We start from the raw sequence: 18,823 nt of genomic DNA on the forward strand, positions 1-18,823 counted from the left end.
CGGGGAGGGTGCTGTCACTTGCATGTCCTGCCTTCAGACTTCCCATAGACATCTGATTGGCCACTTGTGAGAACAGGAAGCTGGATTAGATAGACCTTTTGGTCTGACCCAGTAGAATTCTTAGCATGGGTTACTCCTAACTTAAACATAGCACTATCACCGTCTGTTCCCTATATTATGGATGGGATAATACAGGTACTTTGCACTGTCCCCGTTACGATATCAGAGGTTAATGAAGCACATTGAACACTTTTTAAAATGCAGAGTGAAAGTGTCAAGAAGCGTTTATACAAAACAGATCTCAAATAAGATCAGGAATAGGTCAAGAACCTTTGTGTGCCTATGTCCATATATGTTGTTCTCTATGCTGCACGGGTGCCGGCTTTTTTTCAGTCTTACAATGAATTTTCCACTGTGTTTTGCACCTTTCTCCTGCATCACTATAATCCAGTAGCCTTCAGACCTGGGACCCATCTTTTTAACCCAAACCTGCATTGAGAGACCTGTTTAATTTCTCCCCATATATTTGTTTGCTGGTGGTACTGCTGTTTCGACCCATCTTGGATCGGGGATGATCTAGTTGTATTTCCCAACCCACCAGTTGAAGACCAATGCATCAATCTACCTTCCAGATTTGCTGACTTTGCCATAAGTGAAGCCAGAGTTTCATAGTTGAGCTCAGTTTTAGAGTTAAGCTTATGCTACTGAAAAGTTAGGCTGGATCTTGCCCTTCATCAGCATTAAGTTGGTTCAAAAGAAAACTGTTCAGTAGAGTTTATTTCTTAGATTGTTATTGTGTAACAAGGCTTTAAATTTATGAACAGCTATTGATATTGATGTTGTTTTCATTTTTGCACATATGCACCTTTCCCCCCTCTGTGATCCAAATTAGGAAGAGCTGAATAAGAAACTTGAGGAAGCTTTGCAGCAGTATCAGAAAGCATGCAAGGGTATGTAATGAACAGAGTTTGTATATTTTACAGAGATGTGTGCCCTAATTTTAGTTTATGCAAATTGCTTATTGGGTTCATGGTGTTGAATGTTTTTGTTCTGGACTATTATTTCAGTAGTCAAACCTTGCTATTTTTAAATATTGAGTTTGGCTGCAGCTCTAAACAAGTACAGTGGTACCTTGGTTCTCAAACTTAATCCGTCCCGGAAGTCCATTCCAAAACCAAAGCGTTCCAAAACCAAGGTGCGCTTTCCCATAGAAAGTAATGCAAAATGGATTAATCCGTTCCAGACTTTTAAAAACAACCCCAAAGACAGCAATTTAACTTGAATTTTACTATCTAATGAGAAATGAAAGCAATAAACAATGTACTGCAGTCACACAATCAATCAATCAGTAGCTGAACTGGGTTCCACACGGTCACAAAAACAAAACAAAAAGAGCCACAAAAATGCTAAATAAATAGCAAAAAGAGACAGACCTCAGCGTAACACTCAAATCGGAAGCGTAACACTCAAGACGGATCATGTTCAGCTTCTGAAAAAAGTTCACAAAAGTTTGCAGTGTTTGGGTTCCAAGTTGTTTGAGTACCAAGGTGTTTGAGAACCAAGGTACCGCTGTATGTCAGTATTTGTTAATCTTTTTATAGATCTATGTTCCAAAGAGAAAATCATTGAAGATATGAAACTGACTTTGGAGGAGCAAGAACAGACTCAGTCAGAACAAGACCAACAACTTGAAGCCAGGTTTGAAGAGAATAATAAACTCATGGCAGGTAAGTTATGAGGACAGGACAAGCTCCTTTACCCCCTTTTCTGAGCCCAACCTTCCCCCTTTGGTAAGTGTGTGTGTGTATCTCTTAAAATATATATGCTTTATAGTTAAAATTTTGTCAAAGCTGCTGTTGAATTTGAGAGGCATAGCCTTGTTAGTACCTTATACAGTGGTACTTTGGGTTAAGTACTTAATTCGTTCCGGAGGTCCGTTCTTAACCTGAAACTCTTCTTAACCTGAAGCACCACTTTAGCTAATGGGGCCTCCTGCTGTCGCCACGTTGCTGCGCGATTTCTGTTCTCATCTTGAAACAAAGTTCTTAACCCGAGATACTATTTCTGGGTTAGCGGAGTCTGTAACCTGAAGCGTATGTAACCAGAGGTACCACTGTAGCAGCTTGAAGACTAAGAAGTCTTGCTATGGCATAATAAATGTCCATGAACCAGAGCAGGGCTAGGGATGATATGATGCAACCTGGCTTGGGATAGGCAATTTTGGAGGATACAGACCTTCTAAATAAATAATATTAAATAATGTTAAATTGGTAATGGGTGGTGGTAGGGAAGAGAAGGAAGCAGAGTAGTTGAATGTCATGCAGTGCAAAAAGAACAGTTTCTGACAGTACATTTCAAGTTGAATTTGCTGAAATCCAAGCACATATGAGCAGCTTTTAATAACAGAGAAATGCCAGAATCCACAGTTGGGAAATACTTTTATTTGGTCCAGCCAAAATGCCACAGAAGCAAGTTCAGGTTCTCCAGAACTCTTCACTGGGCAAGATGTTAAACAAATTAGGATCAGGGTGAGAAATGAAGGAGCAAGTCCAAAAAAATCCCTCCGACAATGCAGTTTATGCAGCCTCGTGCATTGTTATAAATGCATCTTCTCCTGTAGATCTGGAAACGTGGAGGAAAAGGTACCGTGACCTAGAGGAGCAAATGAAGAGTCTGGCACAACAGAAGGTTAGCACAGAATGTGAAAAAAGCACAGAGTTGCTCCGTGAAGAACTAAAAAAGCTGCAAGAGAAGCTGAAGGTAATGTTTGGGTTGCTGTCATGGTTTAAAGATTCTACATGACTTTGTTGCAAACCACTTGGAGTACCTCATTGCCATCTGTCCTGCCTGTTGTCAGAAGAATATTAATAAACTGTTACTGGATAATCTTGGCAGAATTTTCTGAGGGTAGAAGGGGCAGGTAAGCCTGAGCTAAGACCTGTGTGTCTGGAACATCATTATCCAGGTGGTTTAATGATTTTCCACTTGCTGTGAGTCTCTCTTACTTGAGCTTACCTTAGTGACACATTTCATTGCACATCTTAAAGTTCTTGCACTAGGGGAACTGCTTAGTTGGGTATCACCCATAGCTACCATGACAACATTATTTGGGTGGAATCTGCCTTTCCTGAGAGTTGTTCATGTGGCTGTGTACAATTTCCCAGACTCTGATGAAACGGAAGCTTCAAATTTCTCCCCTTTGCATGTCAAAAAGAGAGTGGGCAAAAGAAGAGCATGCAAACAGAAGGCTTGCTAATGTGGTATTCACATAATGCTAAACCATGGTTTTGCACTGCCTCTGCAGCATAGCTTTGGAACTACTGTACAAATAACTCAGCAAGGGTGCTTCATGTTGGTAGATTGACACTTTTTTCTGTAGAAAGGAATAACACGTTCTTTCCAGACTGTGTGACAGCTAAAATTTTAACATTTTGACAGGAATATGAAGAACAACAGAAAACGGATTGCAAAAAGTGGCTGGGAGAAAAAATGGCTCTCATAACTCAGGCAAAAGAAGCAGAGACTCACCGTAACAGAGAGATGAGAAGATTTGTTGTAGACAGAGAACATCATGTGAAGCAGATGGAAGAAGCAGTGAGTAACCATGAGCTCCTAATGCACTAACCAGTTCTAAATGGAAGGGTCAAATAGCAGGTGTATACAGGAGGGGTGTGCTAAGAAGTAAGTTCTGCTGTGTTCAGCGGGATTTACTTTCAGGTAACTGGGTGTAGGATTGCAGTCTTAACCCTTCAAAAGATCAGCAGCCTCTTCCATAGAATTGTAGAGTTGGAAGGGACCATGAGGATCATCTAGTCCAACCCTCTGCAATGCAGGAATCTTTTACCTCACGTGGGGCTCGAACCAACACTCCTGATATTAAGACCCTCATGTTCCACCAGCTGAGCTATTTCGTACTGTTCCTACTCATGGCTCATAGCGTGAAATACTATACCCCATTACCTTCTCTCCAGAGTGCACATTTATAATTAAATCACTTTTATTGATCATTTTCATATCCTGCCTTTTCTTCAAGCAACTCAGGGGGGTGACAGAGATGCTGCACTTTATCTTTATGACTATTCTGCAACGCAAGTTAAGCAGAGAGATGGTCACTGGCCCCAAATTACCCTTTCACCTCTGGTCCCACTCCAACCCTCTGTCTGTACTGGAATAGTATAATGCATTTTATCTTGGGCCGCCCTTGGAACTTTAATTTGTTCAAACCGAGGCATCACAGCCATTAGCCAGTGCTGATCACTCAGGCTGTATACTTGTGTCAAGAGAATTTCTCTGGCTATTGGTCAATACTTTGAATTTCAAATTTAGACCTTCAATCGGACTGGAGTCTCTTAAAATTCCTCCTTCCATTCAGTCCCCTTGCCATGATCTGCAGATAGCGCCTTGTTCTAGGCTAGTCTTCCCCAACCTGATGCTCTCCGGATATTCTGGAATGCAGCTCCTTATCCCTGACCTTCAGACATGCTGCCTGGGGGCTGTTGGGAAGGTATCAGCTGGAAGTCTGCACTGTGCCAATAATGTTCTCCTTTGGGGAACAAAATCCTGTACCTTCAAAGAATTGAAGGAGCTCAAAAACGTAATCCCAAATGTTGTAGATAAATGGGAATGAATTTACCAAAGTGGTGGGAAACCTTTTTGGATCAGATCGGTATCTTCCCCACCCTGCAGGTCAGCTTTTACAGGTCCTAATGATGTCAAGTGATTGATGAGTGGGTGTTCCTGCCCACCTATCAAAGTTGGCCTGTGAAGGTGGAGATAGAACTTTCTGTGCATTAACTGGTGCACAGGGAGTTAAATCCAGCTTTCTGCAGGGATCACCTGTGTGAGTAGCCAATCCAGCCACATCTCTATGTGTGCAGCAGGTAGGAGTGGTTTGGGGGAAGTGACCTGGGAGTCCAAATGGGAAGGCCTGGCAGGAATAATTTGGCCCATGAGCCCGAGGTTCTCCACCCCGATCTGCTACTTTACCAAATGACACAAACTAGTTTACAATTAGAATAACTTGTAAAAATACAAAAGCTTCCCTGTATTAAAAAACAACAACCCTGAAACAACATGTCCACAAAAAGTCATGCAGCTGGGACAATTTCTCCCTAAAGGGTTTTTACTGTGATTTTCAATTCCTTGCCTATAGGAAAAACTTGTGACCGAGAAAGATAATGATCTCCAAAAATGGCGGGCAGAGAGAGATCAGCTGGTGGCAGCTCTGGAAGTTCAGCTTAGCGCTCTACTTTCAAGTAATGCACAAAAAGACCAAGAAATAAAAGAACTGAAGGAAATTGTACTGAAAACTTCTGGCAAGGTCTGTGCAATGCCCTCTCCTTTGTTTGCATCTGCCTTTTTGTATTGATGTGTCTCTCACACATGTATTCTGCTTTTTGTGAAATGTAGTGAAGTATGCTTAAGGGTCTTAATGACATTTCCCCCACTAGAACTTGTTTGATATTTACAAGTCCACTGCTTGGCCTACTGGGTGTTCCATGACTGTTAGCTGAATGAGTGATCTGACTCCATGAAACACATGGAGGATGATCTGAAAGTTCTGTTGGTGTGGCATTCGGTCCGTGATGGGCCATTCGCGCACAATGTGATCACTTAATGTTGACCACCAAAAACCCCCGAGCATGTGGGGTGCAAACTTCTGAATTAAAAGTTGCTGTGGAAGAACAACAGCTTTTGCCATTGGTGGCCTCACAGATCACATCTGGCAGGCTACACGGCAAAACTTTGTTAAGCACTCTTGCTAATCTGCCTTGGAACAGGAACTATGGCATTTCTTGCAGTTCCAGATTCTTCAAGAATCTAGCTTGTGTTTTTGTAGCTGCTGAATCATGATGGGCATCTTTTTTGTACTATGTTCAATACAAGCTGGCTTTTTAATCATCAGGGATTTCTTTTGACAGATTCAGTGTGACAAATATGATTTGCACGTGTATTTTCAGAAATATTTTGGACTCCTTTTTTAAACAAACAGAATCGTGCACTGAAACATCCACACTGAACGTATGTTGCAGTTGGATTAGCTTGTTTTTATATAAAAGAGTGGAATCTAATGTAGTGCACTTTAACCTGTGCTTGACCATTCATTTCTTGATAAATATAGTGAAACACACAGTGCTTTTCTTTTCTTTTTCTTTTAAAAGGATTGCAAAACTACAGCTAAAGAATCTAGAGACGATGTAACAAATAATGTAAGACGAGTTAGTTCTGAGAAATCTACAACTATGTCACCCATTCCAAAAAAAGAAGCAGAAAACAAGATGGACAACATCTGCAACTATAAACTGGTAATTTAATGTTTTTAGCATCTTACAATGGAATCCTATATGTTACCACTGTTCTCAATGGGACGTAATAAAAATAAAAAAGCTAACAGGTCTATGCCACTGTTTAAAACATTTTCATTAGCAAGACATTGTTCTGCTTTTAATGGTTTTGATATTTTATTGTGTAGTGTATTTGTTGTACAATACCCTGATGTCTTATGAGGAGCAAAATATAAATAGTTATATAAATGGACATTTGTGGCTTTTCAGCAGCAAACAAGCTCTACAGAAGGAGGGCAATTTCAAAAGACAGGCACTGTTTTGTAAGATAACTGGTTCTTCATCTTTTATTTTCTTTTTCATGCATATTCTGGTAGGCCTCCATCCTCCAATCTCTCCTTTTCCCTCGGGGCTCATGTGGAACTTGCCCCGCCACCTGTCACTCTGAGCGTTACCTGTGTGATTTTCGTCCTCTCTTCTTTCTGTTTTACGCTGCTTTACTCCAACTGTAGGACCAGTCAGACACCATCCTGGATTCTTGCGAAGTATCTTCAGAGAGCAGCCAAACCAGTCGATTTCCAAAACCTGAAATGGAGATTCAGTTCACACCTCTGCAGCCCAATAAGATGGAAGTGAAGCATCAGGGGAGTTCTGCCACAGTGACCATAAAAGTCCCCAAGGCAAGGAAAAGGAAGAGCAGTGCCATGGATGAGGTATTTAGTCATGAGATTGTTTAATGTTGTTCAGGGTGTGTGCACATACACTGTAAATACAGTTGTACCTTGGAAGTCAAACAGAATCTGTTCAACTTCTGAAACATTCAGAAACCAAGGTGCGGCTTCCGATTGGCTTCCAATTGCACAGGCGCACCGAAAACAATAGCGGAAGCTGCGCCGGGCATTCGGCTTCCCAAAAAACCAGTTGAAAACCGGAACACTCACTTCTGGTTTTCGATCGTTTGGGAGCCGGAGCATTCGACTCCCAAGGTCGAGGTACGACTGTAGTACTTAAAATATTGATTAGAAAAATCCCCAAAAGTTTCAATCCTAAACACATCTTAAAAGCTCACAAACCCATTTGATGAAGTGGGCATGAAACCTTTATGTCAGAATACATCTGTTATTCTTTAAGGTGCCGCAAGAAGCTTTGTTGTGTTTTAATTATATCATATTTTAGTTGCCCCTCTGGACTGTTCACAGCCGGAAACATAAATTCCATCTTCTAGTCAGTTGCTGTCATCTAAGCAAAGGCAGCACAAGCCAATGCATAGAGGACATCTCTGAATTTCCCAGGCGGAGAAGGTCACAGCCCAGGGAATTTGAATTTTACTTTTAGATTGGCTTTCTAGCTGAATGCAGCCTGTACTCTGATTATTGGCAGCCTTCCAATCAGTATATCATTGACAGTGGTAGAAGTGTGCGTCAGGTTGTGCCCATAAAATATCTGGCCTTCCCTTCCACATAAGAGTCCCACCAATTCATAATTAATTTTCACACTAATGGTAGCTTTCTGCTAAGGAGAGCAGTGTGTGATCCTTTTGGATCACTATCTGTGGCAGATACTTTTGGATACTTCTAACATCTGGTGTTAAAACTTCAAAAGAGTGCTGCAGAAGGGACCACATGAATTCATGAATACGTGGAGGAGGTGAGTTCACTGGAAAAATAACTGGTCTCCTCAACTATTTTTCTTCAAGACAAATACACTCTCAAGATGCTGGAAAAGCAGAGTTAGGAATAAATGCACTTCAGATGGTCTCAGTCAGGTACTGGATCTCTTTGAGCTCCATGCTCTAGATGTATGTGTAGATGACAGCAGTATTAGTTCTTCATATTTCATGTGTTGCATCATAACACTTCAATGAAACTAAACCATAGCTAAATTCAGCTTCCAGAGCCCATCTCTCATCAACCACCTATTACCTATTGTGGATAATCTGCTATGCTAGTATACTTGTTTGTCATTCAGAACAGGAGATGTACAACAACTGAAATCAGCCTGCCAGTAACTTGTGTCAATTAATTCTATGAGGCACTTGGGCTACAGTCTTAAGCACCTGTACCTGAAAGTAAATTCTACTAAAATGGGTTGGATTTCCTGCATCAAATGGTTTTGGTGTGTGTTTGTTTTATTTTGCAAGTTTTGAGAAACTTGCTCAGGAACTGGGATTATAAAGCTGGCCTTTATTGGTGACAGCACTTTAAAATTCAAAAACTAAAAAATAATAATGAATGGGCTGTTTTTATTTAATTGAGTGGTGGCGATGGAGTCCTGAACTCGATCATCTTCCCATTTAGACACGCAAGCCCCCGCTATATATTCTTTAGTGGACTTTAGTGGTTTATCAAATAGTGTTTGCTACCTCAACCTTCATTTATCCTGAACCTACAGGGTGTCGACATCTTGTCAGAAACCTGCAAAAAGGTCCCGACTATTCCACCAACCCGCATCATGCTAGCTATTCATTACAACATAAGCAAACATTCCCATCTCTTTGGCCTATGTGCTGGCTGTCAATGCTAGATGCTGCCATACTGACTTCTGTAGCTATTAAAAAGTTGCCCTTTCACTTCACTTTATTATATTTCTTTGCATAATTAACACACAGAAGAAATTAGGTGAAACTGGATTAAAACAGCGGTTTCAGTCTCTTCATTTCATTTCAGAGCATGCTTCGTGTTTAAGTAATGTATAACAAGTTCATGAATTTCTGAGCATTGCTTTTAGGTAGATTTCTAACAATAGTTTTCTTTTTCCTTTGAGAAACAATAGTTTTCTTTTTCCTTAAACGGCCCTTCTTAGAAATAGTACTTGGGTGCTGAGCATGCTGCTTTGTTTTTAAGGACTTCCTGAAGAGTGAAAATGAGAAGAATGCTCCACCCCCAGCTAGTACCTGGTCCGGTTCATTATCCAGAGAAAAGAAAAAGGTAGGTGTGTGTGTGTGTGTGTGTGTGTGTGTGTGTGTACATGTGTGTGGGAAGGATTGTATCCAATGACTTTAATGATGCAATTGTCCACTTTAATATGAAATCACCATTTTGACTAGCAGATGCTCCCTAATGCTTTGGGCTGTTAAAGGTCATACCCACTTTGCGTGGAGGTTCCGTTTCTGGCCCCTGCACGCATTGGTGAAGTAAGCCCATTCCACCCTCTTTCAATTGGACGTGTGCAAAATGGTCATCACCTGTACAGTCATACCTTGGAAGTTGAACAGAATCCAGTCTGGAAGTCTGAAATGTTCGAAAACCAAAGCACAGCTTTGGAAGCTCCTGCAGCCAATTGGAAGCCATGGAAGCCCTGTTGCATGTTTGACTTCCGAAAGAACATTAAAAAACTGGAACACTCCTGGTTTTTGATCATTCGGGAGCTGGAAAGTATGGGAGCCGAGTTACGACTGTACTCAGAACACTCGTAAAGTGTTTTGGAAATCCCATTGGGGCATACCAGCACTCCAGAAACCATTAGTGTAATCCCCCCGCTGGCCTCTGGAGGGTAGTTAAGCTCTACCTTAAAATCCTGTGCAAATACCATACTTTTCGCACCATAGGGCGCACCTGACCATAGGGCGCACCTAGTTTTTAGAGGAGGAAAACACACAAAAAAATACTCTGAATCAAATGTTGCACAAAATTATTTAAAGCAGCAAAGCAGGCGGCTCCTGTCCGCTTTGCTGCTTTAAATCGAGCCTCAGAGGAGGGTAGGAAGGGGAACCATGGCTTATCTAAGTCCAGTTAATAATGCTGAGCCTGACTTATGGCCATCGAGATTAGCCTGGCCGTCTCAGTGGAAATCTGGGAAGGCTGAGGTGGACTTTCCAGTGGTCAAAGTGTGGTTGTGTCTTCCTGCCCGGCATCTATTTCCTGCCCTCTTTCCCCCCTGCACCCCGCACCCTGCTTCGAGGGAAGGAAGCGGAGCCATGGATCCTCTGCTCGCAACTGCAGTGGATTCCCTCCACTTTGAAGCAGGAAAGTGGGAGAGGAGCTGCTTACACAAGTGTAAGCTGCTCCCCTCCCACTTTGCTGCTTCAAAGGGAGTCCAGGAGGAGGGAATCCGCTGCAGCTTCCCCCACCTCCCGCAAAACCGGCAGAAGCAGCCAGCTCTTTAAAGGGGCTGCGCGGCTTCTCCTGGCTTTTCTGGGAGGTGGGGGGGATTCCCCCACCTCCCGCAAAACCGGCAGAAGCCGCCAGCTCTTTAAAGGGGCTGCACGGCTTCTCCTGGCTTTTCTGGGGGGTGGGAGAAGGGACTGATGCAGCCAGTCCGTCCCTTCTCCCTCCTGGGGAAAAGCCCGCAAGAGCGCACGAAGCCTCTTGGGGGCTTTTCCCGCCTGCCTCCCCCCTGCATTCGCTCCATAGGACGCACACACATTTTCCCTTGCTTTTTAGGAGGGAAAAAGTGCGCCCTATGGTGCGAAAAATACAGTAACTTTTATAATAAAGGCCTCAGCTTTATTAGTTGTATTACACTGTAGCAGGATCCTGCCCCTCCCTCCAGAAGATCAGCTGCTTGCTTGCCCGCAGGCAATTGGTTATATGATGGCAAAAGTCTTTCAGGCTGCACTAGATCTTAAGCCTACCATCCTAAGTGTCTGTTGTGATGTTTTGTGTCCCTTCAGACTGCTCCTGATGGCTCTCCTAGAAAGGATTATCCCTTAAGAAGCAAACAACTTGCATCGGCTATAAGGTCACCTGGAAATGTGGGTGGGGCGCTACAGAAAGTTGGCAATTTCTTTCAGAGTTCTACAAACCTACAGTCCAAAGGTAAACAGCAAACCAGAGATTAATTTATTTCATCTCCTAAAGGTTTTCTGTAACTCCTACTCTAAAGGAGACAGCTTGTATTGAATCACATGGGGGAAGAACAGAGTTTTCATGTCTGAGGGATCTGTTTTCCATGTCCCCTGTTTGCAGTATTTTCTGGGAGACACACTTAGAGCTGTAATGACATTCTTGTAGTCTGATCTTCTTGCAGAGCTAGGACTTGGAGATGGCTTCAGCCCCTTTGCTGCAGCATTGTCAAACATTGGTTTGGGTGTGAGACTAGGACTGGGGAGACCTGGGTGTGAATCTCCAGTCAGCGATGAAGCTTGAAGGTGACCTTAGAGCAGTTGCTGTCATGGATGCAGAGGAGTGCGTGGAGGCACCGGCTGGGAAACCCCAAGGGGAAGAAGGCTCGGAGCCAGGGGCGTGGTGGTGGGACGATGATGAGCAGTCAGAGGGAGAAGAGAGAGGGGACTGAAGAGGCAAGAGAGTTTAGTGAGCAGGAGAGGCTGTGGCAGAGGGCAGTCCAGACTCAGAGGCAGGAAAGGAGGGGGCAAGGAGACAGAGATAAGGCAGGCTGCTGAAGAATCTAGGGAAGCCCCCACTCCTGCTGCAACCAGCTCCCCTCTCCCTGGTCTCCGAGAACATGCAGAGAAATGAACGAGAGTCAAGATGACAAAGCCTTAGGATGCTGGTGAATGAACTGGGGGGGGGGGAGATCAATGGTGGGAAGGTGAGGACTTTTAGTCCTTACAACTGTCTCATTGGGGCAAGACCTATTGGGAAGGGCTGATGGGATCACTAAGCCTGTGCTGTATTGGTTTCTTTGAATAAAGAGTTAACTTCACTGATGGCAGTGATTTTTATTGCTAACCGACACCTGACTCCTGACAACTGCTTTCTCTCAACCTGACCCTTCCTCAGGGCTGTTGTCAGGTTAAAAGGGGAGAGGGGGGAAGAACCACATATCCTACCTTGAGCTCCTTGGAGGAAAGGCAGACTATACACTGTGCCCATTTTTGCTGCATGCATTCCAGTTGTCTTGGTCCTGGTTTGTGAAACCAGACATCAGGAGAGTATCTTTTTGATGAAGGTTTCGGTGTGGTGGCTTAGGTAAAAGAACAGCACAAGCAATAAGGTGTGCTTGCCTTATATTTACATTTTATATGTACATTATACAGTGGTGCCCCGCAAGACGAATGCCTCGCAAGACGAAAAACTCGCTAGACGAAAGAGTTTTCCGTTTTGGAGGTGCTTCGCAAAACGAATTTCCTATGGGCTTGCTTCGCAAGACGAAAATGTCTTGCGAGTTGCTGCGGGTTTTTCCCCCTCCCCCCCCTTTTTCTAAGCCGCTTATCCGCTAAGCCGATAAGCCGCTAAAAGCCGCTAAACCGCTAATAGCGCTAATCCGCTAAGCCGTCAATGGGCTTGCTTCGCAAGACGAAAAGATTCTTTTCGTCTTGCGAGGCACCACTGTATTTACATTATTTGCATTATACTTATTTCCAATGGTTGCTATTACAGTGGTACTTCAGGATAAGTACTTAATTTGTTCCGGAAGTCCGTTCTTAACCTGAAACTGTTCCTAACCTGAAGCACCACTTTAGCTAATGGGGCCTCTTGCTGCCGCTGCACTGCTGCTGCTCGATTTCTGTTCTCATCCTGAAGCAAAGTTCTTAACCTGAGGTAATATTTCTGAGTTAGCGGAGTCTGTAACCTGAATCGTATGTAACCTGAAGCATATGTAACCCGAGGTACCACTGAACATTTTTTTAAAAAATGCTACATTTATTTGCTGTTCATTTGATATATAGTCTGCTGCTGTGGATGCAATCCTGAGGGGAAGGGATGCACATGTGCAGTTTTGCACATAACAGAAGGGTAACATGTTGCGAAATGCCTCTTCCAGCCAAGAAGCTGATGTCAACGATGAAATCTCCCAGATCTACAGAGAAGGAGTCCATTAAAGAAAACGATAGCAAGCCAAAGCGAGCGAGGCGCAAGCTGTACACAACGGACATTTCTTCCCCTATGGAGTTCTCTGGACAAGTGGTAAGCGGTATCGTGAAAAATGTTTTTTAAAGGAAGCTGCCCTTGGGGGACAACTCATCTGATAAATTAATTTATTACCTCTCCTTCAGTCCAAGATCCTGGAGTGGGGGTGTATCATAACAATTTAAAAGACAACATTAAAATATTGTTTAAAACAAATTGCAATCGCAGGGATAGAGTGGGTCCTAGACAGTTACATCTCATGCCAAAGGCCAGGGTAAAGTTTGTGTCTTCTGCATACAGTGAAAACTACTGTTGAAGGTACCAGATGCATGAGCTCCACAGTTTAGGGGCTGCCACAGAGAATGGGCCACCTCCAAGCACCTGAGAGTGTAGAACAGCCAACAGGGCCGCCTTCGTTCATCTTAACACCCGTGACGTGCTGTAAGGAGGAAGTCTTTAAGCTAGTTGGGTCCAAGTCATTTAGGGCCTGCTAATGTGAGCATACCTTGAATCAGCCCTGGAAATGAACTGGCAGACAACTGGACACTATTATATAGCACAGATAGACGAAAGGGATTTAGGCTGTGTTTAACCCTCTTTCCCTATGCCTCCTGCTATTGGAAGCTGCATTAAACAAATATGCTAGCTTAATCTACTGGAAGAATGGCGGAACAAACACATTTCATTTTATGCCAGAGGCTCTCTTCCCTCTCCCGCCATCAAGCTGTGATTTTATGCATATCTGCTAAGGTCCACTGGGACTTAATCCGAAGTAAACACACATAGAATTGTAGTAAGGACTTGTTACCAAGGGCAAACCTGTTTCAGCTAGGGTTTCCAGGATGGCTTCTGATTCCCATGTGGTCGACAATGGCAACAACTGAGAGGTGTCTTCCTCTCTAAATTAGGCTATTGAAACAAAGTGGATTTGGGGGCAAGGGGCAGGAGTGGATTTTGTTGGGAAAGGGTTATGAGCCCAGCTCTGATTCTGAACACGATTCCTGGGATTAGGATGTGCTCATAGGTACCCTGTTTCTTGGTGCACATCCTCTTTCCTGAGCTGCTATTTTGTACCTGTCTCTGATTGGTTAACTTCAGGGCTTGTAGAACCCTGAGGAGTGCCAACGCCTGGTCTGAATAGTTAGTTCATCATGAGTTCAGATTCCTTGTCAGCCCACATGGGACAGAGTGTAAGATGTTCATTTCTACATGACTTAGTCAACTAACTTGTGGGAGGGGTTCAAGAAGCTTTATTATGAGCATAGGGGTGCAATTACTGAGAGAGCAAAGCCATTTGTCCCTGAGAGTAAGCTGTCCAGGCACGCAGGGCCCTCAATCATGGAAAACACTCTGAAGACTAGAGATTCCTGGCCATTGATCTCACACTTCTATACCGTTCCAAAAAAGTTCTTAGAAAAGTTTCACTTACTTCGGTCCAGTAGTTATTCACTTGATCTGTTAACTGCAGTTCCCTAAATTCCTTTTTAGATCGTGATGGAGCAAAAGGAAAGCGATCATGAAATCATCAAGCGACGGCTCCGAACAAAAAAACCACATTAATTTTAGTGTGGGTTATGTGTTGTTGTGTTGGGTTTTTTTTTTTTTTTTACAGAGAATCATGTACATAATGTAATCCTCAGCAGTTGAATTTCGGAGCACAGCTCTTCTAAAGTAGAAAGTGGGTGTAGATTGGAAATGGTATAGCATCTGTACTATTAGTTATATGTACAACTTTGTGCATCCTACTAGTGTTTTGAAATTCCTGTATAGGCTTTGTTGCAGCTGGGAGGATTAAAATAATCGACATCATTTTGATGTGTGTGTTTGTGTATGTCTTTGTTTTCATCTACTCTCTCCAGAGACAATAATCCACAGCAGTTGTTCTGATCCACAGACCCAGACGAGGGTCTGTGTGAGTGGTTTGATGCAGGGATACCAAAGTAGGTTGTCAAAAATGCCGGAATGGCCAGCTCTAATGCTCTGTTAAAGAAGGGTGAAAACTTACAGCACAACCTGCAGAGCCTCGCTGCCTTTACAGACATGGGATGGACACCACAGCAGTGAGAGGTTGTGATGACTTTTCCACCAAGTGCTATTATGTTAACCATTGCTTATATCGAAGACAGCATACATCAGTTTGGCCAGAACCTCCACCTGACCCATGAGGGCATAAGTGGCAACTATCCAAGGCTTACTGATATCTCCCGTCTCTGGGCCCAGAGCCCAGCATCCCAGGGCCCACATAAAAGCAAGCCAATTAGCATATATCAAAGCAAGTGACTATAATCATATATGAGCTCACTCTTGTAAAAGCTACCAATTAATTGTAGGGTTATCTCAACTACCAGAGTGGTGTTTGCAGGGCTTCCAGAACATCTTCTTTTTTTAAAAAAAAAATATTTATTAAAGTTTCAACAATTACAGAAAGAAAAAATAAACATACCACATTAAACAAAAACAAAACAACACACCACAATATAAAAAAGAGGGGGAAAAAAACCCAGAGAAATAAAGCCCATTAAACAAAAACGCAAAAAGGAAAATGCATCAGATCTCCTCATTACCATTCTTTCATTAGCTTATTTCCTTGACCTCCTCACACACCCCTTTTTTGTATTCTAGGTCTATTATCTATTTCAGCAAATCCTTTCCATCTTTTAAAATTTTTGTCCTGTAAATTGTCTTAATATAATGTAGCTTTACTTTTCCTCCTTTCACCAATTAACAGTCAGTTATTCCCAAATCCTTTATATCCTTCCTGCTAAAATCATATAATATTGTTCCAACATCCTTCTAACAGATATTAATTTTACAGTGTTTCTGTAAATAGTCTTTAAATTTCCTCCAATCTTCCTCCACCGACTCTTCTCCCTGGTCTCGGATTCTGCCAGTCATTTCCGCCAGTTCCATATAGTCCATCACCTTCATCTGCCATTCTTCCCGGGTGGGTAAATCTTGTGTCTCCCAATACTTCGCGATGAGTATTCTTGCTGCTGTTGTAGCATACATAAAGAAAGTTCTGTCCTTCTTTGGCACCAATTGGCCGACCATGCCCAGGAGAAAGGCCTCTGGTTTCTTCAGAAAGGTATATTTAAATACCTTTTTCATTTCATTATAGATCATCTCCCAGAAGGTCTTAATCCTTGGGCACGTCCACCAAAGGTGAAAGAATGTACCTTCGGTCTCTTTACATTTCCAACATTTATTATCGGGCAGATGATAGATTTTTGCAAGCTTGACTGGTGTCATGTACCACCTGTATATCATTTTCATTATATTCTCTCTTAAGGCACTACATGCCGTAAACTTCATACCTGTGGTCCATAACTGTTCCCAGTCAGCCATCATAATATTATGTCCAACGTCTTGTGCCCATTTAATCATAACAGATTTCACCGTTTCATCCTGAGTATTCCATTTCGACAGCAAGTTATACATTCTTGATAAGTTCTTAATTTTAGGATCTAGCAGTTCTGTTTCCAGTTTTGATTTTTCCACCTGGAAGCCAATTTTTTTGTCCAAATTATATGCCTCCATTATCTGGTAATAATGAAGCCAGTCTCGCACTCTATTTTTTAATTTTTCAAAACTCTGCAATTTTAGTCTGTCTCCCTCTTGTTCCAAAATTTCCCAATATTTCGGCCATTTGGCCTCCATATTGAGCTTTTTCTGAGCTTTCGCTTCCATTGGTGACAGCCACCTTGGGGTTTTATTTTCAAGCAAGTCCTTATATGTTATCCAAACATCTTCAACACGGTGTTGAGTGCATTCTGTGAGTCTGTACTTGCACCAGGTCAAATTAGAAATTTGGCATGGGGCTGACAGTTTCAGAATCTTTGCTTTCATTGCATATTTCTTTTTATCAACTTCATCATCATCATCACTTATATCCACCTATCTGACAGGGTTGCCCCAGCCACTCTAAAATCTTCCCTAAACAGGGCTGCAATCAGATGTCTTCTAAAAGTTGTATAGTTACGTATCTCCTTGACATCTGATGGAATGGCTTTCCACAGGGCGAGTGCCACTGCTGAGAAGGCCCTCTGCCTGGTTCCCTGTAACCTCACTTCTCGCAGGGAGGGAACCGCCAGAAGGCCCTCAGTGCCGGATCTCAGTGTCCAGGCTGAACGATGGGGGTAGAGACTCTCCTTCAGGTATAATGGGCTGAGGCCATTTAGGGCTTTAAAGGTCAGCACCCAGACTTTGAATTGTGCTTGGAAACATACTGGGAGCCAGCAACCTGAGTTTATAGACTGGGGAGTGGAATCTTAATTTCAGGCATTCTTTGGCATTCTTTGGTCCCCCAACATTGCAGTCAACTCCTCCTCTCCAGAAGGCTGTTTAAAACTTGCAAGCAGCGCCGGGTGAAATCTTGGGGGTGGGAGGGTTGTGAAGCTGAGCGGTACGTCAAGTATTATTTGCTTCTGGTAGTGGCACTCATAAGAAACTTCCACCTGAGCTCACCTTGTGTGTGTGGGATCACCTTTATGAGCTCCGAGAAGTGGCTGCCCCCACTAAGTTGCTACAAGTATATTAAGACAGCCTCTGTATTCTATATTTATCACTCCAGATATGTTGGCTCCCCCCCCCCCCCCATCATTTTGTTTCAATGACAGCAGAGGCGAACACTTCAAAAAACTGCCTGCTTTTCTGTGAAACAATGGAATTTAAGTGAAATTCCATTAAGAGAAAGAGCTCTTCAGCTTGGTTAGGCTGTTTTGATGTACCCAGTTCTAAATGTATCGGTTTCTCACTGGGAAAATCTCTGTTTTTAAAAGAAAAACAAATTAACAAGTGTTCTTGGGCTAAATCCGAACAGTATATATTTACTTTAATGACTGTGCTAATGCACATTTGTGCAACTGGCAGGGAGCGAAATTAAGCACTTCAAAAAGTCTCACCACATTAATTCTTCACTTCCCTCAGCCAACACAAAACGTGTGCTCTTTATCTTCTAGTGTCCAAGCAACATAGGAAAGTATTGAGGACTGAGCCCCACATAAATTCTGTGTGGTAGCTCCATGTGGGTCGCCTTCTGGCAATGTTTGCCCTCCCAGTGTTGCAGTTTGAGTGTGAATTTGTTAGATTTGACAAAACCAACGAGCAAGAAAACCGGCCTTTTCATTGCTCCTCACCAAGCTTCCAACAGGTTGTCAGCCTTAGTTCAAAAAGCTGTGTAGGTGTGTGTGTTCAGTTAATATATTTGTTCTTCTTAAACAAATATAATATGAAATTCTAAATTTTGGGGAAAAAATGGACTTTTAATGCGGTTTAATGATGTCAAAGGATTGCAGTCAGTTGGCAGCGCACCCAGCAATGTCTTATGCTATAGAGCAGGGATGGGGAACCTTTTTCACCCTGGTATGTGTTTCCTTCTGGACAGCATTCTGAGGACCACATGCCAGTGGTAGGCAGAGCAGTGAAAGCAAAATTTATGGTTGCATAGCTGAGCCGGCTATGTTCTACACCCCTGCCCTCTGTATCCTGCATCTAGGCAAGCAAGATGCTTTATTACAGTTCAAGGACAGATTCACACCAGGCAAAAGCACTTGAGGGAGAAAACAGGGCCAGTAATTCTGTGTGGCCAGACCGAGAGTTCCATGGGTCACCGAGAGAGACCTAGAGGGCTTGCTGTTCCCATCCCCTGCTATACACAGACACAGCTGGTTCCCCCCCCCCCCCGAGCTCAAGATATTTGAAGACGATTGAATATTACTTTATTTTATATAAGTCACTCCATTTTAAAGTTATGTTTTAGTATGACTTTCTTCTATTGGATCTGATCAT

At 42.9% G+C, this 18,823-nt stretch overlaps 1 protein-coding gene across 1 annotated transcript in view; it reads left to right on the forward strand.

The window, feature by feature from the left end:
* Positions 1–14,851, forward strand: part of KIF20B (kinesin family member 20B) — a 41,078-nt gene extending 26,227 nt beyond the window's left edge. The window contains exons 23-33 of the mRNA XM_081861748.1: positions 893–950; positions 1,602–1,727; positions 2,621–2,760; positions 3,439–3,594; positions 5,153–5,320; positions 6,162–6,305; positions 6,797–6,997; positions 9,128–9,211; positions 10,897–11,041; positions 12,951–13,093; positions 14,525–14,851. Coding sequence (XP_081717874.1) covers positions 893–950; positions 1,602–1,727; positions 2,621–2,760; positions 3,439–3,594; positions 5,153–5,320; positions 6,162–6,305; positions 6,797–6,997; positions 9,128–9,211; positions 10,897–11,041; positions 12,951–13,093; positions 14,525–14,596 — 1,437 coding nt within the window. The 3' untranslated portion in view covers positions 14,597–14,851. The remainder of the gene's footprint in view (positions 1–892; positions 951–1,601; positions 1,728–2,620; positions 2,761–3,438; positions 3,595–5,152; positions 5,321–6,161; positions 6,306–6,796; positions 6,998–9,127; positions 9,212–10,896; positions 11,042–12,950; positions 13,094–14,524) is intronic.
* The last annotated feature ends 3,972 nt before the right edge of the window (positions 14,852–18,823 follow it).

The sequence above is a fragment of the Podarcis erhardii genome (genome assembly GCF_964252035.2).
Source record: "Podarcis erhardii genome assembly, chromosome: 5".
NCBI lineage: Eukaryota > Metazoa > Chordata > Lepidosauria > Squamata > Lacertidae > Podarcis > Podarcis erhardii.